Source organism: Mya arenaria, chromosome 1 (assembly GCF_026914265.1).
Source record: "Mya arenaria isolate MELC-2E11 chromosome 1, ASM2691426v1".
Classification (NCBI taxonomy): Eukaryota; Metazoa; Mollusca; class Bivalvia; order Myida; family Myidae; genus Mya; species Mya arenaria.
In genome coordinates this window covers 6,838,144-6,865,107 of record NC_069122.1, presented here as the reverse complement: position 1 = coordinate 6,865,107, position 26,964 = coordinate 6,838,144, and the positions used below count along the sequence as shown (strand labels likewise).

Here is a 26,964-nt window from a genome sequence, read left to right as displayed (position 1 = left end):
TTACCATTTTTCTAATAAACGGTTAAGTTGCTTATTTCCAAATATATCTTTATTTAAACTTATGCAACCTTTTTTTAAATTTCAAAATATTTTTTGGCAACATTTTCTGGCTCAGAAGTGACTTGTTTAGTTTTGATCAAGGGGAAGTAACTACAGTTGCTTTAAAAGTAGGTCTTATAAGTTGAAATTTTCACTCCTTATTTTGCAGTAATTTTTTTATATTTTCACTGACAAAACTCCATATTTCATCTAAAAGCATTAAAGAATAACATTTTATTTCAACATTCAATCTACTTTTCATTAATATTGTTGAGATTCCTGTGGTTTTTGAAAATTAAAAAAAAACACACATCTAATAGAACACTTTACATGTATGCCTTGGAAAACCATAAGTAATGTATATGGATCTTTTTACAAAATATTCAATGGTCTTGACAACCTACAAGTGTATCAGCACAAATAGTCAAACAGCTACACAATAACTGCCTCCCACCTTGTTAAACTCTTCCTGAAGGGTAGTGACAGCAGCCTTGTTACCCGGGATACGGTACACGCCCGTCAGTTCCAGGCCCCGGGCTTCTACAATCTGGATGCACAGGTCCACTATCAGCGGCACAAACTGGAAAAGGGTGTAAGTCGATTAAGTCAATTAAGTCAATTAAGTCAATTAAGTCAATTAAGTCAATTAAGATATTTGAAATACTTTAATTTTGATACTGAATAATGTTAGCAATTTATAGTAGGGTGACTTTCTGTGGATTTTAAGGGCTAAGTGGTCCCTACAGTAGAAGAAAGGATATCATATACTAAAATATTTATGTTCGCACTTGGGTCAAGCGATCTTACTGCATGCACGCACGAAAAAAAGAATTAATCCTTTAATAAACTGCAAAGTATGCTGTATCTGAAACTGCTGGCATAAATGCCAACTTTGACGCAGGCTGATAAATCCACGATGGGGTCCAGCAACGATAACATAACAATGTGAACAAAGATTAGTGATACATGAACCTTGAAAGTTAAACAGAGGACAGAGGATAATTGTTTGTTTCAGTTTAAGATAGTAATACATTTCACCTAGTGAGCACCAAAGTTATATTTCATGAACAAGTGGACCTGTTACAGACCAAATATTTACTTTTGATGGGCAAGAAACAATCAATGCCCTCAAACTCTGCCACTGTTGCTATATGGCCAGAGAATGAATAGACGAGCCACTTATGTACAGCGCCATTTCTATGACCATGTCCCTCTTTAGGGAATAAACACAGCAAAACGAAACTACAATAATTACCTCATTATTAGGAGAAGGCACACAATCTTCCAGTGACGACCCAAACATGCCTGCAGACTCCACCACAGTTGATATACGGCCCGAGGGGGAGGGACTTGACCCCATGTGCTTCTTGAAACTTTTACCGATTTTGCCCTTCCAGGTCTTTGACTTGCTGGATTCCTTGCCAGACTCTTTACCACTATCATCTGCATAAGAGTAATATTTTGTTTCAGTTCATTATTATTATAAGACTTGCCAGATTCCAAAATCAAGATTCTTGCTAATCTTGCCGGATTCTTTACCATTGATATCTATAAATACTATTTGTTTGATGTGCTAATTTTTGTAAATATGTATTTCACACTTATGACTTTTGAAAGGCAGGGAAAATATAAGTCATGGTGTAATTTTTATCAATAAAACTTTAACACTAATGCACAAGCAATTATTAACTTTCAAAATACAATGAAAAAGTGCAATATCTTGGAAAAATGATTTGATATATTCAATATTTCCTATTAACAATTGTATGATGGAAATAGTGAATCCAATAAAAAAAACTAAATAAACATCAGAATAGTTTGCTCAATTTGCCACTTAAGAGTTTGGCGCTTAAAGCTGCATTCTCACAGATACACCAGACACACTTAAGAGTTTGGCGCTTAAAGCTGCATTCTCACAGATACACCAGACACACTTAAGAGTTTGACGCTTAAAGCTGCATTCTCACAGATACACCAGACAACTTTTTTATTTTTTGTCTTGGAAAGAGAAATATTTTGCGTAAATAACTGCAAACCGATGATATAAAATTGCTGACAAAAAATCAGATCTCAGATTGTCATATTTCCGTTCGAAATTAATGTTTTATGGCTTAAACCGTTACTAACGGTTTAAGAAAATTGCATTTAAGATGAATTTTGGAACTAAAATATAAAAATCTGAGATCTAATTTTTTGACAGCAGTCTTATATAACTGGAATACATGGATTTTCGCAAACATTGGCTCGTTCCAAGACAAAAAATAAAAAAGTTGTTAAAACGTTCAATCTGTGAGAGTGCAGCTTTAAGAGTGTTAAATACTTTTTATATCAAAATCTTCAATCCAAAGTGCATTTCCAATCTTATCAGTTTACAACCAGAGTTCACATTTTTGATATGCAGTGTGTTTTTTTCCACTCTTAAGAGAATGGTGGGTGGACCCTTTGATACGGGGAAAAAAGCGTTGTTTTGGCAAAATGAGGATATATTTAAACATGATTCATAAAGGGCAACAACGCCATCATCAGCAATGCCTAAAATGACAGCAAGGCCTCAACTCAAGGCCTCTTAGAAACACAGATGATCTAATGCATGAACATGAGGGTGTAGCTTGAGGGAGGCTGAGAGTGGGCTAGTGGTTTAGGTATCTGCCTCTCGCCCAAGAGGGCAGGGGTTCGATCCCAACCAGGAGAACTTTCTCATGCTCTCTGAAAAAGGACACAGTACTGGTTTCTGCCCAGGAAACAAACTCGAGAGTGAATGTGTAAGCTATCAGATTTTGTCACAATCAAGCTGAAATGAATTAGTATATACTAAGGCATAGTTTTTCCACTCACCTTTATCCAGCTTATCCCCGGAGGAAGTTTTGCGTCGTTTAATACTGGGTGAGTGAGGTATCTTCTGTTTTATGGATAAGACGGACAGTTTTTTGCTCATTTTCTGCGTCTGCGGTGGCGACACATTTATCTGTGGGGCCGTGTCTAACTCCTGACTCTTACGAATGATCAGCTCGGTGCGGGCAACTTCACTGGACTGTTGGAGAAAAAAAAAACAGCTGATGAAAAATGTCTTCTATGTTTGATGGTTTGTTTATACAGGGCATTCTTTATGGGAGTATATATTACTCCCTTAAAAAGGCCTAAGACTTGAGTCTTTGTAAGAATCTTCCACAATTTGGGACAAACCACCAGAGATTATAATTATCTTCCATGGCCGAGAGTGTAAGATAGGTTCATTCGGACCCGAGCGTACGGTGTTTTGCAGAAATGAGGTTTACACGAGCGGCTATGGTAGATGCTTTTTCTCCCACCTCAGTTTAACAAAATTAAGTAAAAATGTATTTTTTGCTGGAACTCTTTTGTGCGTAGTGAGAATAATTGCGTATGGATATGTAATAATTCGTGGTTGTCATGGATATGCGCGCAGTGATTCAGATAATGTTAATAGTCAAATTGGTCTTTAACTAGTTCTAAGGACAGTGAAGCATTATTTCTTGAAAGGTGCGGGAAAACTGTGTTGTGGTAACATTTGAAGCGAGAAATAATTAATTAGCATTCTAAATATTGCCACAAGACAAGGTTTCCATGATGCTACAGACAACAGTCTTCAACAAGGGAGGTAATTACAATGTGGCGACCATTAAAAAGGAGTTCCGTACGGGCATTTTATCTACGCCCATGGGCAAGATAAGAATTTCTAGCATGGTTAAATTATTGGATCTACTTATCTGAGGTGGGAGAAAAAGGGTTTCAAGTTCTTAATATAGAAACCCAGTGTGCATTCACACTAGATTTAAACTAAGTTGTTTTAACACCTTTTTGGGGTTGTGTAATGTTTTAGTTGCAAATTATTATACCTTTTATCAAAACAATTGTACAATAAAGGAGGAGTTTCAGTGTCTGTGACGTAAATTTCAATAATTTTAAAAAGAAAAAAAAAAAGGAGTAGGAATAGGAATAAATTTTTCCTATTAGGAATACATTTTTCCTATTATGTCGAGCATTTTGCTGACTGATCAAGCCAGTGTAAGGGCAAAATTTTCAAGCAAGTTGTTCTTACACCATATTGCCGACTATTTATAAGATTGCAAAGGCAATATTTTCAAGCGTTTTTTTTCTCACACTTTATGGCTGACTAATTCAAAATTGGGAAATATTATTCAGGCATGTTGTTTTGTGACCGACTGCATTTTGCAAAACAATAAAAAATTGTTTAGCTCACATCAAAGTCAGGGTTATTATTCTCCTTGATGGCAGCGATCCACGCTAACATATCCTCAGAGTCCTCCGCCTGGAGAAGATATTCCGAGCCATTGTACGTCTTCACACGAAACACGTTCTTACGCTTTGTGTAACTATGCGCAATGTCGACGATACACGCCTTAATCGAGATTGGCTGCTCATCGTATGCGAACAGGTTCGACTGTAATAAAGGAAATGTAAGATATGTACATTTATTTCAGATGAAATAATTACCATATTATTGGTATAAATATACGCTGTTGTTGTTGTTATCATTTTCGTTGCTGTTATTTTAGATCAGGCCAAAAATATTAATTACAAACATTTACGCTTTATTTAAATGTACATGAAGATGTTTGAAGATAATGAATATAATGTAATGCTAGGCAAAATTAACTTAAATAGATATAGTACACAATATACTATAATTATCTAACAATATATATATATATAAAACTCCATTGACATAAGTACATCAGCGAGCCAACAATAAAAGAAAACTTAACACATTTGTTGAACTTTTCATATTTAAATTACTATTAGCAAATGCAAAGCAGTTGTATTTTATTTCTATAATTTTAAAACTGAGTATAATTGTATTAAAGTATGTCTGGTTTATTTTGCCGAAAAAGCAACACTTCAAAGCAATCCCATTTTCCAAAACAAACAGTTGTTGAAACAAATATGGTACAAATCAAGGGCAGTTAAAGACAAAGAAAACAAAATAAAGCATGTCTTCTACCGCTATATAAATCTAGATTATTCATCTTTGAAAGCTTAAGAATGAATTTTAGATGGTTTTAGAAAAGCCATTATATATTAATAGAGTGAAAGTAAAAATCTTTTCTAGTTTAGTTCTTGTCTAGATTTGAAAGAAATGTCTAAACGACCTTGTTTATATATCTAGCAAAGGTCTCCAACAAAGCATACGTGCTGTGCAAGAACATAAGAACAATGAAAGAAAGCATGTTCTTCTGAGTTTAAAGAGTCTTGCCAATGGCCTTAACTATGAGGCAAATGGTCAAGGGCAGTAACTGCATCAGGGGCGGTAACTGTGAAACTGTCCAAGGCAATAATTGTCTGATTGCTAAGGGCAGTAACTTTTAGATCTCCAAGAGCAGTTGCTAAGTGCAGTAACTGTCATATTTCTGAGGGCAGTAAGCGTCCAGTTGCCAAAAGCAGTTACCAAGGGGTGTACCTTTCATATTTCCAAGGGCAGTAACTGTGATATTGTCACAGGCAATAGCCGTCAGATTACCAAAGGAAAGTAGCTTCTGTGAAATCATTAATGTTCGTGGGCATGAAATTTCGTGGTTTGTCAAAAAAAAAAACAATTTTGTGGGTACTTGAATTCGTAGATTTTCATTTTTGAAAAAAAAATTAAAAAATCGAAGATCATCCTAGATCGTCTGCATAATATCCATGCACTGGCCTGTGATTTCCATCTTCTACGTCACTCAGTTTATGACACTCGCTAATGTGGTACGACATGCCAATTAGTGCATATACCCATGTCACTTATCGATTTAATTGGGAATAAAGGTAATAAAAGAAGATGTACCCTGATCATAAATACAGATAGGGGAAGCCATTGAATGCCAATTAAGTATTTTGCAAACTGTGAAAATACCGAAAAGGTGCGTATATTGTCATGTTCGGTGCTTAGTAACCTTCAATACACTAATAATTGATTAATTATTTCATTAAATAAAAAAATCGAGTATGGACACTCATCACACACATCTTGTAAACTTGGAGATTTTCATTAACAGCACACCTTTAAACACGTGCTTATAACTGTCATTTGCTGCATAAAACACATTTAATTGATTTGGTTCATTATTTGTTAAAGGCAGTTATAATATATTAACAGAATAATGATCGTAAGTTATACAGTGAGACAGGTTTTAACACTGTATACTGCGACCTCTGTAAAGAATATACTCGAGTATGTACGTAACAAGGCAATTGAAAAAGTGAATAAATGGTTTATATTTCGTGGGATCTTGAATCGTGGATCACCCAACCCACGAAAACCACGAACATTAATGCCCCACGAACATTAATGATTTCACAGTAATACATTGCCACAAACAGTAACACTCAGACTTCCAAAGTCACAGTCAAACTGCCAAGTCACAGTCAAACTGCCATCAGAAGTAACTTTCAGATTACCAAGGGCAGTCACTGTCAGATTAGCAAATTCAAAAAGCAATAACTGTCAGACTGCCAAGTGCTGTAACAAAACTATATACACTGTAAAACTGTAGCATAATCTTAGTGGCAGTAACTGTCAGATTGCTAAGGGAGGTTACTGTCAGATTTTCAATGACGATAACCTTTTCAAAGGCAAAACAGCAGACTGCCATGGGCAATAATTCTTTGATTACCAGGGACACAAGCTTTCAGTTACAAGAAAATGATTAAATTTCCATTATAAAATTATTTTTTTGGTATAAACTGCAGGATAATTTGCATGGGGCAGAAACTGCGAGGCACACAGCTAAGGGCCTTAACTTAGAAGCAGACTGGAAAAGTGCAAATGGGAGATCACTCCTGATACCAACCTGGGAAGAGCTTGAACGCACTCTCACGGAGAGAGCATGTACTACATACTGGAATTTACACACAATGTTATGGTTTACATTTAATAAATGAGGTCAACAGTCAGTGCATATAGAGGATAATTGTTCGTTTCAGTGATAGATCGTAATATTTCATCGAATGAGCACCAAAAGTTATATTCCACAAGTGGCGCTGAAACGAGTGAAATACTAACTTTTGTTTAAGAGGTGAAATATATACATATCAACATTAACAAATGTCAAGAAAGAGTAAGTTTATACTTGGTTCAATCCAAGCAGAGAGCTTGGACATTAAAGACAAATGAATGAAATGTCCAAGAATGGTTTTCTATATGAAAAAGTGAAAGTAGCTAGAAACTGGCATACTGAAATTCACAACAGTCATTTTTCCATGATTTAAATACTGTTCCTAATTTAACTTTGGTAAATGAGCTTCGTGTAAAATTATTCTTGAATCAGTATTGGAGTACATCAAATGTTACTTTAAGATTTATTTGTTAGTGTACCTCATATTACCAATACCATGTGTTTAGAAGTAGAAGTACATGGAACACGACTAGGAAACGGTTTTGTAATTTATTAGTGGAGTTCTCTAATTTAGAAGAAACACAAGACCTAAACTGAAATCCTGGAGAGAAAAACAAACACAATAAGGCCACCCTTCATAATCGTTTGTTTGCAGTTGGATACAGACATTAAGTCATTATTCTTTTTTTAATAACTCGAGTATTGGCCTAACATCTATATGTGGCAGTACCAATCTTGGAGATGTTTTTTTTTATATAATTGTATTAAGAATAATAAACCCAAATTTTAACAATTTATCACTCATACTTTGTTCTTTACCATCATCATTAGATCTTATGAACTTCATAACACAAAAAATAAGATTAAAAGTTGTTTTTTTACAAACATTTAATAATTTAACACTTGATTTCTGAGAGGGTTCATGCATAAGAATTTAAGGAAAGTGAAGGTTTGTGTTCGTTAACTTTTTTTATTACCTAAAATCTTCAGGTTTATTGAAAAAGAAGTCAGAACAGTCTTAGATACTTTCTAATTATGTATAAAATTATATCAAAGAAAATTGTTTTCATAATCTCTGACTTATACTGCCACTGATGGTAATATCCAACAAGAAAAACAAAAAACCCACGATTTTTGCCAAATTTGGGGTTCCAAAAATTGAGTCAGGTTATTATTGCAACAAACAATTGTTTAAGAATGGCCTACAATATCCCGGTTAAATTTTAAACACTCACATTAGCGGGGTCTCTTCGCTCCTTGCTCAGGAAGAGGGCGTGGCCTCTCAACACCGCCCATACTGGACGCCAGGAACGATCACTCGCTCGCTAGAATAGGAATTATCATAACTATTCACTGAGATTCAGAGACAACACAAAAGGAGGCAGACCATCATATTGTGCTCTAAAACACACCTTTGGATGTCTGGTTAGCACACTTGTTACCCACCAAGGCATCCTTGGTTCGATTACCGGCTCGGTGTATTTCAGTTTGTATAGTGGTCAAGCTAGAAATGTGTGTTTCCTCCAGGCACACCGGTTTCCCCCACAACACAAGACCACACCCTAGCGCAACATGTAGGCAACTAGATTTACTCAACACATGCTAATGTAAGTATTCATTGTAAACTTAATATCATTTCAACTTAAATTCATATATCTGTCTCATACCTTTCCATCTATAACATCGACCTTGACCCCTAAACTTCCCTCTCGTGTGACCTGCTGTATGGGACTGACTGGTTCACGTTTCTCCTGGGCTTCTACTATACGAGGAGTCTGAAATATAAGAGGGGTAAGATTTATAATCATGCAATGGCCTTGACCTATATCCCGGGTGAGGGCTGTAACTGATGTTGGTATAACTCGTGGCCCAATCCCTTTGCATGCTTATTTTATAATGTTAGTTTAAATATTGTGTTAAAATTTGCATTGATATTTTCATTGTCAAATGTGTTCTCATGCAATAAAAGATTATTAAATCAAAATCCCTAAGCTTCTAGGGTGACCTGCTTGTTTAGGTCTGACTTGGTCATGTCAACCCTGGGCTTCAACTTTACAGGGGGGTCTGGATTTTACAAGGTGGATTTTAAATGACCTTGAGCTTCAAAGCTTTTTATCATTCTTTAATATTTTATAACACATTCCTTATAGATTTTGTCTGTCAAATCTTCAAGGGACTCTTTCATAGAGTGGCACCAAATGAATTATCCATCCAAGTTAACATGCAAACACTTAAAACAATACACATAACTGATTTATTTTAGTTGGCCTTTTGCACTATTTAAAGGTAAAAAAATCTTGTTTGTAATATTCCTTTCGGTATAATTTTTACTTTTTTTTCCTAATCATAATAACCTTTCAAAGAGATCAAAAAAATACAGAGTCACCGGACATCCCAAAATCACATAATGTCCTCAAGTTTCCTTAACTATATTATGAATGAAAGAATTCTCAAAACATTTTTTGTACGCTGTAACAATGTAAGTATCTTAAATGTCATTGCCATCCATATTGCACTCTGTAACCGTAATCTAGTAGGCGAAATTATATACCAGCTTGGAAAAAATGTTTACAAAATAATATTGTTCTAAAAACTATTATAGGCACATCGAACAATGGGCATTATTGAAAAAAGCTTATAACGCGCACAATAGCCTCATTATTTCTGCATTTCAGATACAAAGAATGGTGAAAACTAATCATGTGTAAAATGAACAGGTTAAGAAAACAATAAATTTATATATTACATCAAATATACAATAATGATAAACTTATAAAAACAACTTATTTTTGTTTGTATACTTTCTTAATACTTAAGTATGGTAAGTTTTCATTATTCAATAACTAAAAAGTAAGTTAACCTAATTATCTTAACCTCGGGCATTATCAAAAACCACAACAATGTGAGATCAATGACCATTGTATGTAAATAATGTTGTAACAACATCACCGCAAATCAGTTCATGAACGATAAACAATACTGGAAATATCTTATTGTACAAATATTGGGTTTCTACATTAACGAACAGAGCTAAAGAAAAACTTAGAAAATGAAAACAACTGAAGGTTTTTGACTTGTGTTTTAAATAATAAACCTCCATAAAGACATGTAAACCCCTTAGTTATGTAAGGACATTGAGCAAATCTAGAGCTATCACTAAAGATGGTACCCTCCCCCTATTAATCCCTTAATACACTTTAAAGATCACAATATACATTAACTCTTGAAAGATGAAAACAATTTTATTTTTTAAATTTTAGTACATTATTGTTTAACTGATTAGACTTTAATGATCAAAGCAAAAAAAGCATACAATTTTTGTACAGTAAAAAATAAATATTAGCTTTATAATTGGGTTTTCAATTTACAGATACGTTGCCACAAATTACACAGCTAAAAAAAGTGCCAAAATATTGCATATACATTGTACACCTTTAACAGTATAAATAATTTTGTGGATGAGCTATAACTTGCATTAATTTTTTTTTCGAATTGAAAATGCATGTCTTTAAATGAAGTTGAAGATAATCTTTTTAAAGGGAATGGGGTGACATGGCTGGTTTTCAAAACAGGCTGAGATATTATGTCAGGTAATTATGATTCCCATATCCTTCCATGCTTTTTCAGCCCTAAGCTTACAACAATACTTACAATACCCTTGTTATTACCTTTTCTCCGAAGAAGTCCTTCAGTTTCCTCATACTCTTGTGTTTGCTCATCACAGTGGCAGGCGTGCTGAAACAGAGATGGTAAATCATACTTGTGTTGAACTCATGTTAGCAAAGATCATTCATTAAGGCAAGACTTAAAGAGCAGGTCACCAGCTCTTTGTTATGTTTTGGTATGTTATGTTTGTTATTCATGACAGAAAAAAGCTCATTGAGCTAATGCTTCTTGTAAGCATTTATCCGAGTTAAAATAATGATTCTTGTATCTTGTATCTTAAAGCTTTTGCACTGGTAAATGTATGCAAGATTATCAGCTAATGGAAATTATGATATACTCAAATGGTAAGGAATAAACTGCAACTTCATAAAAGCAGAAATATGACATTATCCTCAAATGCTAAGGTATAAACAGCAACTTTATAAATACAGAAGTAAATGACATTATAACATTTTGAGTGTAACACAACCAAATCGAGCATCAAAAAGTTTACCAAATTATGAATAAAATGTTCATTTTTGGCGATAAAAGAGTCCTAAAATAAATATAATCTTACATGCATTGTCTTATCGGAAAGTAGCCCATTGAGCTAATGGTTCTTGTTATCTTGTACTGGAATTTAAATAAAGATTCTTGTATCTTGTATCTTGTTATTTTATGTAAAATTTCATTAAAAACTTCTTACAGAAACGATATAAAACTCGTAAAATTGCTTTATAGTTTTCCCTATACTTGTTTCACATTTTTTATACTAAATACGAACTCCTGTAAGATCTAAAATATTAGAGTTGATTCTTGGCAATGGTTTCTAAACTCCTACTGCAGAAGGGTGTTTCATTTTACTGTTTTTACAAACTCAAGCTACCGGTAATAGTTTTATTCACAGTCAAACAAAAGTAACCAAACTTAATGCACCCTTACTCTGGGTCAAGCAGTATCTTGGAGCATCCAGAAGACATGGTCAGTGTTTCTCCTGACCAGTCTTTCAACTAAGCCATCAGGTAAGTTGATATGTTCCCTAGTCAATCAGGGGCCATAACTTGTATTCAAGACGAAATGGTGTTATGTAATCTTACTGTAAGATGGTCGTCAATAATTGTGTGAAGCATGAAGTTAATTGAATGAAGGGTATAGAAGTTATTAGTAAATATGCCAACTTGCCCTAAAACTTTAACCTGACACAATGTGCCCTAAAACTTTAACCTACATACATAGACACATATAGTATTGGGTAAGATGTCCGCCTGTGAAGCTATTCATGCATAGCTGCATATAGTTTAAACTTACTTGGGGTCAAGGGGTATGGGAGAGGATCCAGGAGACATGGTCAGTGTAGCTGCTGACCGGTCCTTGGCCGTGGCCATCAGGTAAGATGTCCGCCTGTGGAGCTTCGTCTCATGGTCCTCTGCCGACACTGAAACACAGTTCAATATTGTTAAAACTGTGTCGACAAACAGATTGTAAAGGTTAACTGAAATAAGTTTTATGGGTATAAAATAAAGAAATACTTTTAATTAATTGGTTTATCTGTGGGACTGTATCACTTTCCATTGCCTGCATAAAGACACATCAACACAAGATGATTCTTTAATCAAACAATTTGTCCCTCCTTAAAAAAATGGAACAAGAACTAATTTTTATTTTAAGGCTTTATTCTCTCTCCAGTCCACATATGTACCAGTTTAAAATTTTGAAAGGTTTTTGAGTTAAGGCCAAGTTTGAAGTTTTTTGCACTGGAAGCCAATAATCCAGTCAAATGTTGTCAAATACTTTTTTGTTCAAAAACAGACAAGCGTAAACTGGTTCAATTCTTCAAACCAAATTGAATGTTTATCAAACAAGTCTCACTTTCTGGTTTGTTTCGGAGCCTCACAGTGGTGGAGCCTGCTGTCATGGCAACTGAGCTCGTTGTCACAGTAACATTCATACTGCGCTCACACAGACTCGTAGGGGACAAAGCTGAAGATGTAGGAATTAATTTGAAGGCATTTGCGTCAACAAATTGATGGAGAAAATATACAATATCATAATTTATAACCTATGCATAAGAGTAACTAATCTAGATACTTAGCCAAGCACATTTTCCATAACTGCAAATAATTAAAACCTGATATTTCAAAAGAATTAATATGCAATTGAATTGAAGTTTGTCTGGTTAAAACGGTAAACATTAGAAGAAAAACAAAGCAAGCTTAGATAATAAAAGAGATCTCCTGAATTCACTTATAAGTAAATTGAAGTAATCAAAGCAAAGCCAAAAAAAATATATCGGAAATGTGTCTCGCAAAACCAGCAAGAAGCCCATGTCAGCAAGAACAGTAGAAGCCTCTGTTTTGTGATAGCATGTGCTAGCTTGTGTGTAAGCTCATGCTAGCGTGTCCTACCGCGTGTCGGGCTTGGCATTCTCCAGAGGGGCGTGGCACTGGTGGGTGTGTCACGTCCATCCCGCGGGCCAAGCGTGTAGGAGCGTGAGGATTTCGGCGTCTCCGACACGGGGGTTTCCCCGTCGTACCCAGTCTGGGGCAGATCTAAAACCACAACGGCCACACTCACAACACTCTGACTACACCAATATAGCATGCAAGTATGCAGAAAGGCAGGGAATAAGCAAAAGCTTTGACTTTAAGCAATATAAAATGATGGATTAAAGATAAGATTTTAAGTCTTAAAAAGTTAAAGTGTATGAACATATTTCTTGTTTGGGGTTGGGAATTTTTAACAGATGATTATTGTTATTCAGAATTATACTTTAGTTTTCTATAAAATGTTTAACGAAAATTGTTTTAAATACCAATTTTTACTGTATATATTACATTACCGGTACATTAGATACATTATTCGAGAGAAAATGGGAGTAAAATCTGATATAATTTTCAAAATATATTTTTTTTTTATAAATATAAAGATCTATCTGAAATCAGCCCAAAATGGAATTTGGATTTAATGTCTAATAACATAATATGATTTATAGTCCACAGGCAATAACTTTTAACACATTATGGTGGGGATTACCCCGTACTATTTACAGTAAAATTTGGTCAAACTAGACCACTTATAAAATTATAACTCTATGTGATAATTTTTATTCTGTGTCTTGTAATGTTCAACTTATGCAATGGTGACTTTTTCCCTGCCTGCTGCAAATATAAAACATCTAGCAAAACCATTCTTCAATAGCACCGATTCTTTTTTCAGAAGTATTTCATAAATTTTTGCATTTAACAATGAAACCAAATTTGAAATTTGAAAAAAGCTTTTCTTTCCTGTAAGCAACTATATCTTTTAAGCTGCTGAAAGCAAGAGCTATTCAATAAGGAAAATTTTAAGGCTCAAAATTTATTCATGTAAAGTTTTGCCAATTTCCTGTTTATATTGACACATTTGCTTGAATACTTACTTCTAGGACTACAACATTAAACATACCTTTCACAAATGTATAAACTCGAAACAACATTTAGCACAATATAATAATTCACACAGACACAAGGCTGTACTCACATCTACTATAAGGTGCATTCACAGCTGACAGAAATGACGCTTTCCGCACTGGTTTTTGCCCGTCCCCATCGCCCTGGTCATGTGACTCAAGGTTACCATGACTACTGTACACGCTACTGGGTTCCATGGAGCGCGAATCCCTCGCATCTTGTCCCCTAGACATGGGAACAATCTCCACGATCGGCGACCCTGAGGTTTTGGCACTGCCTTGAGATACATAGATTCTGATTGGTGCAGAATCAGAGTAATTTGATTGGCTCGTTCCCTGAGGTGAGTACTGAGTATTAGATTGAGCGGGTTCCGGCGAATGGATTCGCTCCTGTGACATCTGTCGAACTCTACTAATTGGTTGGGCAGAAACAGGTGTTTGTGAACGAGATCGAGAACGTTCACCATTGCTGCCGGTCTTCTCAAAAGATGCTAGCCTGGATTGAATTCCATCAAACTTTCTAAACGTGGTGAATTTTTCAATTTCTGTTTTATACCTATGAGTAGGAGCCATACTTGTTATTGATGAGGGAGGCGTAGTATCACTTCGTTCCTCAAACTGTTTCTTTCTGTGCGATACCAAAATTCGTGGTTCCCGTTTTTGGCGAATTTCAATTTCCGCCGAAGTGGGTGACCTAGTTACAGCAAACGCTGTGCCATAAGAATGCGCACTTGCTTGAGGAGACTGTATGTTTGTCGGAGTCATACTTCTGTCCTCACCACCGTTTATCTTAACTATAAAAGTTCTACTGGATGGAGACTGATGTTGCTGCTTCTGTTCGTTTGTATGTGAATTGTTACTATTATACGCTGTACGTAAACTTTGCTCTGTATGAAACACGTTAGATCTAGGGTCTATACTATCCACACTTGCGGACATCTTTTGATTTTTTGAAATGGCAGATTCATTAACTACAGGCACATACTGTCTAGTGGTTGTTGTCGTAGGTCCCGCATAGCTCTCTCGTTTGTTAATTACACTGTCTGGAGTTGGGGTGCCATGGTTAAAGCCATACGGGGAACTAGTATCACCTGCATGACGACTGGGCGAGGTCCACACTTGTAGCCCAGAATCCGGGAAACTGTGTCGCACAGAGCTACCAGTTCTTCCAGGATTGACTTCACCGTCTCGAACCATCCCGTCTGTGGAGCGATATCGCTCCCGGGTATCGGGGCTAGAACTATGTCGATACTCAATTGGAACATTCCTAGTTACATTAGTCGATTGCTTGGATATATTCTCCTGAGAATCAGTCGAATGTAAAACACTTTCCCTAGATCGGCGTATCACAACTGACTTTGCTAAATTTTCAGCACTATTCACATGAGTTTCCTTCTTAGGAAAGTATAATCCAAACGAATAAGCTTTACTGTTTGTAGGATTCACATTTTCCTGAGCTGATCGGTTTTCAAACTCTCGCCTTCTATCCATAAAAACTGATTTATTCATCGTTACAGGTTCCGGCTGATTACTGTTATCCCGATTATCCCTATGAACGGTCAGACCAGATGTATACGAAGTTGACGTCCGTAGCGTACGACGAGATGGGTCAATCGGTCGATATGATTCAGCACTGTCTACAGTTAAATTTGTATCAAGGGAGCTGGTGGAAAGAACTTTACGATCTCGAGCTTCCCTACTGGACCGAGATGCAGTTTCCATTGACGACTGACGACTGTAGCGATCACAGCTCTGACTTCCGTAGTCAGAGTCGATTGACTGGCTCGATGTCTGGTAAGCCTGGAATATACAAAACGCAACTCATGGAAGCCTAGAATATACATTTAACACAAAATTCTTACCAAGTCTCCAGCATTATACAGGAAAATGAGGTTGTCATGTTGTAAATAATTATCACTTTAAAATATTTGTTCTTACATTTCAGCATATTTACGATTATCAATTATTTTATTATTATTGTATTAATACTCAATTAAAAAAGTTTAATCTATCGGATAAAATAATTTTTTCTATCATTTTCATTTTCATTTTTCGATCAATATATGATTCACACTTATCATTCTTTTACAATATCTGAATCATTTTATAGATGAAAAAAACAAAATCAGTACAATTTTATTGAAGCATTTCTAACAGCTGAATGAACTACTTGATGTAATACACCAATATCCGTCAACATCATGATGTATTCAAATTTATTTCATTTGGCATATATAAATAATGAATGCCTGAATAATACATAACTGCTTTAGGAAATGAATTCATAACAGAATAATTAAGTGCAAAAAAGCATCAGGTGAAAATCCATGTGACCCTGAAAACCATGAAAATTTAAATCAAATGTAAGGACTTCAGTCGCAGGGTGTCGGTAAGGGGCTTAAATAAAATTAGATCACAGTTAATCAAATTTGCCATTAATATTCTTTTCGAGATTTTAAAGAATACACTTTCAAATGCCTGATTTCATAAAAATCCTTAATATGGATAGCTCTAAATCCTGAACTCATTATTTATCCTTAAAATTGAAAGCTCTTAGCCCTAACTTCATGATTCAAATCCTATATATTGAAGATCTCTATCATAATTTCATGATTTAAATCCTTAATATTGAATTTTATTATCCCTAAAGTAATTATGTACATGTTGATTATGGTATCAAAAGAACCTTCTCATGAAAATCCATGTTAACTTCAAACAGAATTATTACAACATGAAAATAAATATCTCAGGGATAAATATCATCCTTTTAAAATGTTCTTAACTCTTGAATAATCTCTTTTGCATATTTCCTGTACACCAAAGTTTTTCGTGTCTCATTTTACATTAAATTATTGTTTCCGTATTTGCAAACAATATATTCCCTTGTGAACATTTTGAGGAAATAACATAAGTATCCCCGCCAGCAATTGCTTATCTCGATTTGAAAAATGATCGCTCATGACAATTTTATCCGCATTAAATTTTCTCAGGGTAAATCAACATTTAAATGAGAAATTAAACAATGTTCATTTTATAAAATTTTACCTTTTACATTTTTACTTCTATGTATTTAAATAATCAATATATAAATAATTGTTAAAGACTACAGTTAAATACTCAAAACTAATTATGATTTTAATCTATTAACTTAAGACTAAATTGGTTTCAAATTGTTAAGAATGAGAAAATTACCTTTTTGCTTTATATAATAAAAAAGCAAAAATCCAACAAACAAAAAATCCAAAACTTCGAAAAATAAATTCACTTGCATGGCCTCATAAACTATATAACATTATTTCGATTAAGTATCCTATTATCTATACAAAAAAGCGTTATTCATGCATTCCACTGATCCATTTAACCATTTCACAAAACTATGTCACCATTTTCAATGTTTGAAAATAATGTCAATCATTCAAAACAGCGACACAAATATTTATGTCAGTTGCTCTTTAAGTTTACTTCAGTTTAAACTGTCCGAAAACGCTACTGGGTCCAATTTCAGTCAAACAACTACAATCAATGTAAAATGTTTTATCTATCGTCCATGAAACAAATTACATCGCTATTTAGCTAGTAATTTCATCTTATTTTAAAGGTTTACAATGAAATATTATACGGACTATAAAGATTTAAAGCCCACGTTTTTGTCACTTAGTAATCTTTTTTATAAGATGAGGTTTGAAAAGCAAGATATTCATCTTATTAAATCATTTTCAAAGAGGGTTTATTGAAAATGGATGTGTTTACATCTATACACCATACAACCAAAAACCAATCTGATGCAAACTACAAGTTATTCAGGAAGGGCATTGTATTAACTTTTATACAAAAATATGTAACTTGCTTTAATTATACAGCTTTTTACATGACAAAAACATCTAAGCTGCAGTTTAAATGGGAAATTTACATGATAACAAAATGAATGCTTGCATTCATGTCATCCAAAAAAGACAAGTCATACGTCAAAAACAGAATACAGAATGCTTTGTCTATTGTGTAACTTTTTCACCGAAAACTCACTTGGATCTGATCAAACACGAAGGTATTTGAATGATTGTTAACACTTCAATACAACGAAGGTTAGACTTTTAGTACATCACTGTCATTGTGGTTTAACATCGCCGCGTAAGGTACACAGACCTAACGACATTGCGAATCTTATGTCCCCCTTGAAACAAGCATTACATTGTGTTCAATTACAGAAATATCTTGTGGTTTTCTTGAAAGCCTATCAGATTATTTTTATATTAAACTTGATATGGGACACTCAAAAAATTGAATAATTCTTGTTAAAATTGTTTTTATTATTTATTTTCAACCATTATAAGACAAGTTATTACAACATTACATTAAATTGATTTCAACGGAACAATGTGTTCCTCATGAGTGTGGTCTTGTGTTGTCAAGTAATTTTACCGCAGAACCTTGAGGCTTGCTGACCACTAATGAATCTCACTTATGCACAAGCTGGGAATCAAGCCCACCATGCCTTTATCAGAAGCATGTGTGCTAACCACTCTCCAAACTGGACATCCAATTAAATCAGATTTCACCATGAAATTACTCACAGTAAGATTAAAAAACATGAACAAGTCCATGAATTGCTTTGTTTTCAATAGAAAGTTAGAAACAACAACCAGAAACTATAAATAAGTGGAAAAAAAAGATTACCTTCATTTTTTAAATAATTGATTTTGATTTCTTTATCTGTAATCTCTTTGATAAATCTTAAAACATAGCCCCATTCTTTCCCTTCATCATGGCGCACATTTCAATGTAAAGGAATGTAAAAATAAATAGATGAATAAATCATTATCATTGCTATCTCTGTGACACAAATTTGAAACAAATAACCAATTGCAGAATGACCTAATCCCTGGGGGGTGATTATGTTGTCAATGTCTCAATTAAGTCAGATAGTGACCTTGCTTACGTTCAATCGAAAACTAAATATTAACAAAATGAAAATGTTCACACAGTATAGGTTGTGATGATCCCTTTTAATAGTAAAGAAAAACCTTAACCTTACTTCCAAATTCAATACTTAAACTAACTTCCATTTTGTAATAAAGCTTAGGCCATTCTTAAAGAAATGATTACTTGCAGTGGCGCAAGCAAGACGTTAAATGGTTGGTCAGGTTGGAAATTGAGTGTTGACATTACACTCACAAGAGAACGCACTGCAATTTCCTTTAGCATATATCAAGGGTTAACTTTTTTTCAGTCAGAGCACTTTAAGGGGAAAGATTTCGCGACTGCAAACAATTTTTTAAAAAGATAGCCTTGGCTCTAAAATTTTAGCATCCCCAGTTGTCCTTACCAATTGCAATATATCTTCCTCCTTTGGTACGACCAGAATTGACAGGTCCGTCGTCGTCTGCTGAATAAGAGAGATAACTTGTCCGTACGATTTCCCAGTCACTGGTTCCCCATTCACGGATATGATCCGGTCCCCAGGATTGAGCCCCGCACGTTGGGCAGGTCCCCCGTCTCGAACGGTCTTCACAAAGATTGTGTCCAGAGGCTCGAGACCCCCCGCCTGTACTCGCTGGTAGTAGAGCTCTGTAATGGCAAGGAAATTGTTAAAAGTTAACATTTATTTTACATTTATGAATCAGTATCAGAAGCTTTTTTTTCCATGAGCTTTTATCATGACGAACATGTAAGGTTAGTTTGTAATTAAGAACCATTTATCATTCCTCTGTGATTGTAATCCAGTTTTTAATCCTCAATCAAGGCTTTGTGGACCAAGCTGATATCAAACCACAGACCCTCTGATCTAGAGTCAGTGATATGTTAACCACAAGGTCCTTGTGTATAATTTCATAGTGAACAAGTCTACCAAGTTTCATGTTAATATCTTTAACAATGTTTTACTTATGCTCCCAGACAACAAAAAATCTATGAATTTTTTTTTTATTACTGGTATACGTTTCAAAATGCAGACTAGCTTAACAAGTCTTACACAATGTATTGAACATCCTACATGACCTAGCAACGTTCCTACAACATTCTAGAACCAGTCCATTAAAATAACATCATAATAAATATTGGCACCAAAAAAAGAAGTTTCCCTTTGTACATACATGCAGCCTAGAGTTGACGTAATTTAATTGGATTTAGATTACTAGTTAATCCTTAGGTATCTTTAAAAATTATTCCGCAAAAATTCATTGAAGTTTATACTGCCTATCCTAAATCAACTTTAATCCTAATCCCTTCTTAAGTATCGAAGCTGATGATCCAGTTATCTGACAAATCCCTTTTAAGCCAATTACATTAAAACTACTACAAGAAAGAGTATAATACTTTTCAAAATTGTTGGTAACACACATCAAAATGATTTCCAATGCACCTTAACCAGTGCTTTGAAATATAGAAGTCTTGAGTGAAGTTAAAGGTTAAGAATCAAGTCCATTAAAAACGATGTAGAACACATATGTAAAGTCATCAGCTAAAATGTGTTGTCAGAGAGGAAAAAATAGACATTTTCATTTATTGATGCGGTTTCGTGCCCCAATTTGTAGCCAGCAATGATTTTTGAAGTACTTTTGAAGTCTTATTCAGTATTGCATTGTTTTAAGTTTGTTTTGTAATCCCATTTCATGTTGTTTTTTAATATTTAGCTTTCCTATGTTTACGTGATTACCTCCATAGGACTGATCTTCGCAGACATGTTGAAATTAGCACAAGCCTGTAAGCCATGCACTGCTAAAATACTTTCCCCGGCTTGCTCAAGTTCTAGATTTCATGAAGCATTTAAAAGACTTAATTGTTGAAAAAATTAGGATGCCAATCACTAGTGTAAGAATTTGGGATTGTTCATTCTAAAGTCTGATAACAATGTAGCATTGTATAATATCTCGAAGTGTGATCTAATGCGACTTATCTCACCTTCAGGATCTTCATCCTCGCTTGTGGCATACTCCCGCTCCTGAAACACACAAATACATTCTTTCAGTTACAATCTAAACATATATTAATCAACTAGTATCAATAATCTAGCCAGCAGACAAACACTGTCACATGAATCCATCCTTTAAGATATATATATATAGTGGTCTGAGGCCTTTTTAGGCTTCTTTCTGGTATTCTGAGACACTTTCCTGATCAAAACATGCTTTAAATTCATGTAGAATTCCAATTTAGAAATGGTATCAGCATAAAAGTTCCCAGAATTAGGTGCAACAATTGCCCACATTAAGGTTTGTGGACAGCTTCTGACAAACAGTATTTTTTTTACATTTCTACATGTCTTTATTTCTAAGGCCATAAACAAATTGCAAGCCAGATTACTTGCTGATGCTAATAACTTAGCAAACATGTCACCCGGGCTTAGCATTTCTGAAGGACTTGGCAAACATGATTGCAGAAATATGCATTCTTGTTGTTGTCATAACCAAACTTCCACTAACATAGCTACAGCCTTAAAGATTTAACAATGATGGTCAAACATAATTATATCAGGGGTGAGATAATGGCTAACAACCAACGAAGTCCATGAGCCCAACCTAGTGGTTTAAATGATGTCCTCACAGTTGCCCCTTTAACCCAGGGATCAAGTTCCTAATGGATATATTAAAGAGCAGCCCCTTGGTGGGTTCACATGGGGCATTTAAGGCATCAATAAGCTTCTGGGATTGAAGCATTTCAATGTTGTCTAATGAAACATACCTATCTCTACTGGTTGTGAAGACTTGTCAATTTTGTTTCTACTTTGCCTAGGAAACAAAAACATCCAGAAAATCCATGAAACCACTAAAAATTATTCCCTGATATATATATATAATTTTATGCATATTACCGCTAATGAGCCAACATTAAAGGTTTAACTGTCGTAATTACCCACCGTACTAAGAAAACTGTGCATAAATGCAGTAGTCATGACAAAAAATGGTGTGCACTTAATTCATATATAGTCATCACAAATGTTTTCCCATTGGTTTTGTACCAAGAAACCTATTACTGTACAATATTAACTTGAAGGCATCACTGACAGGCACAGCAGGCATGCTCTTCGCCCAAGATTTTTGTAGTTTTTGTACCGAAAAACTTTGATTAACCATAATGCTAATGCCACTGACAGAACGAAATAATAGTGCTTCTACTATATTTTTCCATAGTTGTTCTTCCTAGAAAGATTATGACAGTTAATTACTTACGTCACCACCAAGACGCAGTATGCACTATTTACATCAATCAGCCGATGTTTTTCCATACGATATGTTTTGTATTGGTTTTGTACTAAGAAAACTTTGGCTGTAAGTTGCTGGAATCATTGACAGACAATTAGTAAGCTCTATATATACGGTTCTCCACATATCTGGTACATGAAGAAAACTATTAGTGTCACAGCAAAGACGTAGGCATCACCAACGTGACGCAGTATGCAGTAATGAAATGACGGCTGATGACTCGAGGAAAATGTAAATGATTTTCCAATAGCTGTTGTACCAAGAAAACTCTGTGACTTTATCTCAGTCACAGTAAATTATATGCTTTAATACAACACTAACAAAATATAAGTATTCACTATGTATGTCAGTCATCGAAATAAGACTTGTGATGAACAAGCCTGAATTCTTATTCTAGTTATAGCTTCTTATTCTAGTGCTTGGCTTCAAACATTCAATAAGCACAATACAATCCAGAACTCAAATAAGGTGAGAATTAATTGTACCAGTTCACAGCTTAGACTTAATTTATACTAATTTTTTTAAGCTTGATTGTGACGAAAGCTGATATAGCTTATAGAATCACTCTCGAGTTTGTTTCCTTGGTAGGAACCAGTACTGGTGTCCATTTTGAGAGGCTGCGAGAATTAGTATCCCTGGTGGAGATTGCACACACAACCTCGTGGGTGAGAGGCAGACACCTATACCACTAGACCACTCTAACCCCGACTTCAAAGCTTGCGGTTACGTTGTGCTCATTAATTTGATACATACTGTCGAACCTCGCTATGTCAACGTCAGTTAAGTCGACTTTCCGGTTATGTCGACTTTTTTTACGGTCCCGAATTTATTCCTTCTTATTCTATATAAAATAAATCTGTTTGTGTCGATTTTTTTATCTTGACTTTTTCGCTATGTCGACCTCGTTTTTCAGTCCCAGTGGTCGAATTTCACACATTTCCTATGTTCTTTATGTCGAACTGTAGATCGAGACGTAGGTGTGAAAATATTCATAACGGTTTGCGGCATATCGCAAAATACCGTGCGTGTCAATATAACAAACTGTCATAATTGGGGGATACAAAAATGTAATTGGTAAGTGTGAATAATTTAATGTTGTTTGTTTATGTATTTAATTTAAGAGACATTTATTGCTCAAGCTCTTTGGTATTGTATAAAACATGAACATTTTATTGATTAGATATTAATGCCGAATGGGAACAGAAATAATAACTTCAAAATGTCAAATGTTTGTCGACCAATTCAGAGAAGGACCCGGTATAAAATCTTACAATGTACAAATGTATGCAATTGTGGTTTCATGTGTTATGTGTGATCCATAAACGTAAAAGAAATAAATTTGACACAAATAATTCTTCTTTCACTTTATTTTTCAATAATAAGTTTGCTGTTTTCACGACGAAAATATTTAACAAGACCGTTCAATTGTGGATGTAAACATCGTACAATCCAACTCAAACGTGTTGGGATTGGTGATATTTTTTGTAATTCGGATGAGTCGACTTTTCGTTATCTCGACTTTTTTCACTAGGTCCCGAAAAAGTCGACATAACGACGTTCGACTGTAACTGCCAAATTCTGAGGCACCAAACTTGGGAAAATGTGAGTGTGTTTTGTTTCAAATCCCCCTCAAGTCATAGTACTTGTATAAGGAAACTAGGACCATACAATATTTACATCACTAAGCAACACATATTCTGTACTAATAACTGTACATACATAATCTTTGGAATTGTCTTATATCTGACAGATGGTTACTCCAGGAATGTGTATGTCTCTATAAAAACCACCTAGATTACAGGAGCAATGATCATCTCCAGTGAGAGATGGTATGCCTGGTTGCCATCAGTGTCTGTGTTCAGGGAGATGTTTGTATCAGGCTGGGGAGGTATGTGGCAGTTACAGCCATATCAACCTGCTACCACATTCCTCCCAGCTCTACAGTAGCACACTGAAAGGCATAGTGAATCAAGTGTACTGTAAGTTCCTCATTATTCACAGTAGACTAACTTTGCCAATTTACCAAATGATGGCGGACGTGTAAGTAGAATTTACCTTTATACTGCGAGTAGCTAACTGTGATTAAGACTCTTCAGAGATTTAATAGAAAAGTGATGACCTCAAAACAAAAATGAAGTCATATTAGAAAGGAAATGAAAAATTACTTAAGGGTATGTGATTTGACAAAAGTGGGTGGCATAACTTTTGGACTAATGCGCATCTCCCTCAGATTTAAAATTGATTAAGCTTAAAGTGTTTTTGGGGGGTTTAGTTTAAAGTGTTGGCAGAGGGTTTTGGGGAACTCACCCATGGAACTTTTAACAATTTATAGTCCCAAATGGTGCTTTTTTCTCCAATATAGAAATTAAAAGAAAACATGGACGATTTTAGTGGGAGCATGTGCTGGGTTTGCTGGATCCACTAGTGAGCTGTGTCATCAAGGCATATACTTTATATTATGTACAAGTATAGAATGACCGATGATGTAGGACAGAGCGAGGAAATAGATTTCAGGTGAGTATCAGCAAACAAGATATGTACAAACTAAATTTTGCATTTGACTTTGAAACTCATTGCTGAAATATGTTTACATGTATCATCATCATAGTGTAGCTACGTGAACAAGCTCATATATACGCAGTATTTCACAACAACTCTGATCTCAGAAAGATAAACTACAAGTTTGTTACCTGACTTATAAGCAAATACATTTAAGAAGGCAAAGAAAGAAAATTTACGTAGGAAGAGAAAATGAGTTTTCTACAAAAAATTCAGGCCCACAAACATGAATGCTTTGACAGTATACAGTAGTACACATCCATTCAATGATTATCTTATACCTAGCATCATCAACTGATAAGCCACCTTAGGCTGGCTCAATTATTTTTAGATTAGAAAGATAAACATGATAATAAGCTGAGTAGGTGTTATATTAGTTTTACATGTAATGGGAGAGCTATTTTTTGCGGTATACAGAACATATAGTCAGCATAAAATGATGCATCAAGTTCCGAGTATGCCATGGTTGGAATTAGCACACACCTGCAATACAGCCCTGCACTGGTAAAATGTTTTCAAGCTTGTTCAAATTCTAGATTTGATATTCACGCAGCGCTTGCCGTGCTGCCGGTCTTTTTTATGCAAAGCATTAAAGGGACTAGACACCAGATGATACCATAGCAAGAAAAAAGGAAAATTGTCAATAACTTAACATAAAATTGATACCGTTGTGTACAACACATTGAATTTTACTTACTGATGTATTACATCGCTTACGACACATGTTTTTTTCACAGTATTTTCCATATCGAAATTTATTGGGTTTGCCTACCACATCAATCCCAGTTGAATTAAAAATAGAATCGGTATATGTATATATGCATCTGTACTTATCACGTGTTGTTTGACATGCTAAATATACACACTATAAACTCGGAAACCATTATGCGCTTTTTTGAACAGGTAAATGACAAAATATTCTTTTAATCATGTAAAATGATGCAACTATTGGCCTCATACTAGCTCGTATTAACAATTCTAGGCTTGTTTTGTGGAAATAATGTGTTTGTCAATTTTGGGACAAATTGAGGTGTCTTAAGTAAGCCCCTTTAAGTGGGATAATGTTTTATTCTGGATATCTGTCATATATAAAACTCAAACACAAAACAGCTACATGATGTATATAATCTACTGAAACAGACGAATGTGTTCACAGCTACATAAAAAAATTGTAAACCTTGTTGACCTCATGATCTCAATTTTGTGTTTCAGAAAGAAAAAGACATCTAAATATCATATCGTATGGATCATTTTCTCAAACATACTAAAAAATTAGAAAATAAAATAAAAATATAATTACAACACATTAAAAATATTTATGATTTCTGAATAATATCAGACACTTACTAATTAATGAATAAATTCCAACCTCGGTCCAGTTCCTATTAAAATTTCACTAGACTTGATTTCAGACATTCAAACCACTGAATGAACTTAAGTATTAAGCCCATGCAAGCAAGCAAGCAATACCTGCATTTATTATCAAATTAGGTATCTTCTTCGGAGATAAAAGGGCATTATAAAGCTGAAACCATAAGAAAGTTATGGCTAGCCAAGTTGTGAACAACATGCCTCTATCTTATTGTTATCTGCATGCAGAGCCTACCGACTGCATTGATCAGATAAATAGACGAGGAGCGCTCATATTATCGTTTTAAAGCCACTAATGTATCAACAAAACCTTTACAAAATTGGCTGAGTATCATTATTCAGTAGCTGTTTTACCAGACCATTGACTTTGCGTTAAGGTGGGTTTATTGTTAATTCATTTTGTAACAAATTTTTAGTGGCTATCATAACTGTCAGCATTGCTCTTTTTTCTTGTTGTCGTGACTATAAACATTGCCTTAAGGAAATAAATGCACATGTCAACAAGAAAATTTATTCAATCATAAAAAAATGTCTTCCTGATAAGCCTAAATTGCCTTACTTTATTATGTTCATTTCCGTATTATTTTTTTTCAAAAATAAACAGAACCTAACCCTGCCATGGCAACCTTTTTCCAACAATGATTATAAATCTAGACATCAATGATCATGTTATCAATGCACCAGTCAATTGTTACTATGGCCCTCCCAGGTCCGGGGAATAGCGGGGACTTTGACTTTCAGTCAAGCCAAGCCTGGGTAAGACCTCCGCCCTGCAGGGACGATTTGCTGGTAAAATCTCCGCAAAATGCCCCTGCACCCCAGGGACCCTAGGTAAGGCCCATTCCCCACTGTT

General features: G+C 34.9%; 1 protein-coding gene across 6 annotated transcripts in view; it reads right to left on the bottom strand.

The window, feature by feature from the left end:
* Positions 1-26,964, bottom strand: part of LOC128215599 (uncharacterized) — a 55,057-nt gene that overhangs the window by 7,643 nt on the left and 20,450 nt on the right. For 4 of the 6 annotated variants that reach the window (XM_052922329.1, XM_052922337.1, XM_052922480.1 and 1 more), the window contains 14 exons: positions 20,881-20,920; positions 19,307-19,548; positions 14,055-15,783; positions 12,941-13,084; positions 12,405-12,515; positions 11,844-11,970; positions 10,559-10,625; positions 8,558-8,665; positions 8,126-8,215; positions 6,846-6,893; positions 4,259-4,459; positions 2,875-3,070; positions 1,295-1,482; positions 494-619 (listed from right to left, as the gene is read on the bottom strand). In XM_052922329.1, the coding sequence (XP_052778289.1) occupies positions 494-619; positions 1,295-1,482; positions 2,875-3,070; positions 4,259-4,459; positions 6,846-6,893; positions 8,126-8,215; positions 8,558-8,665; positions 10,559-10,625; positions 11,844-11,970; positions 12,405-12,515; positions 12,941-13,084; positions 14,055-15,783; positions 19,307-19,548; positions 20,881-20,920 (3,417 nt within the window). The remainder of the gene's footprint in view (positions 1-493; positions 620-1,294; positions 1,483-2,874; positions 3,071-4,258; positions 4,460-6,845; positions 6,894-8,125; positions 8,216-8,557; positions 8,666-10,558; positions 10,626-11,843; positions 11,971-12,404; positions 12,516-12,940; positions 13,085-14,054; positions 15,784-19,306; positions 19,549-20,880; positions 20,921-26,964) is intronic. The other 2 variants (XM_052922411.1, XM_052922605.1) reach the window with 2 other exon arrangements.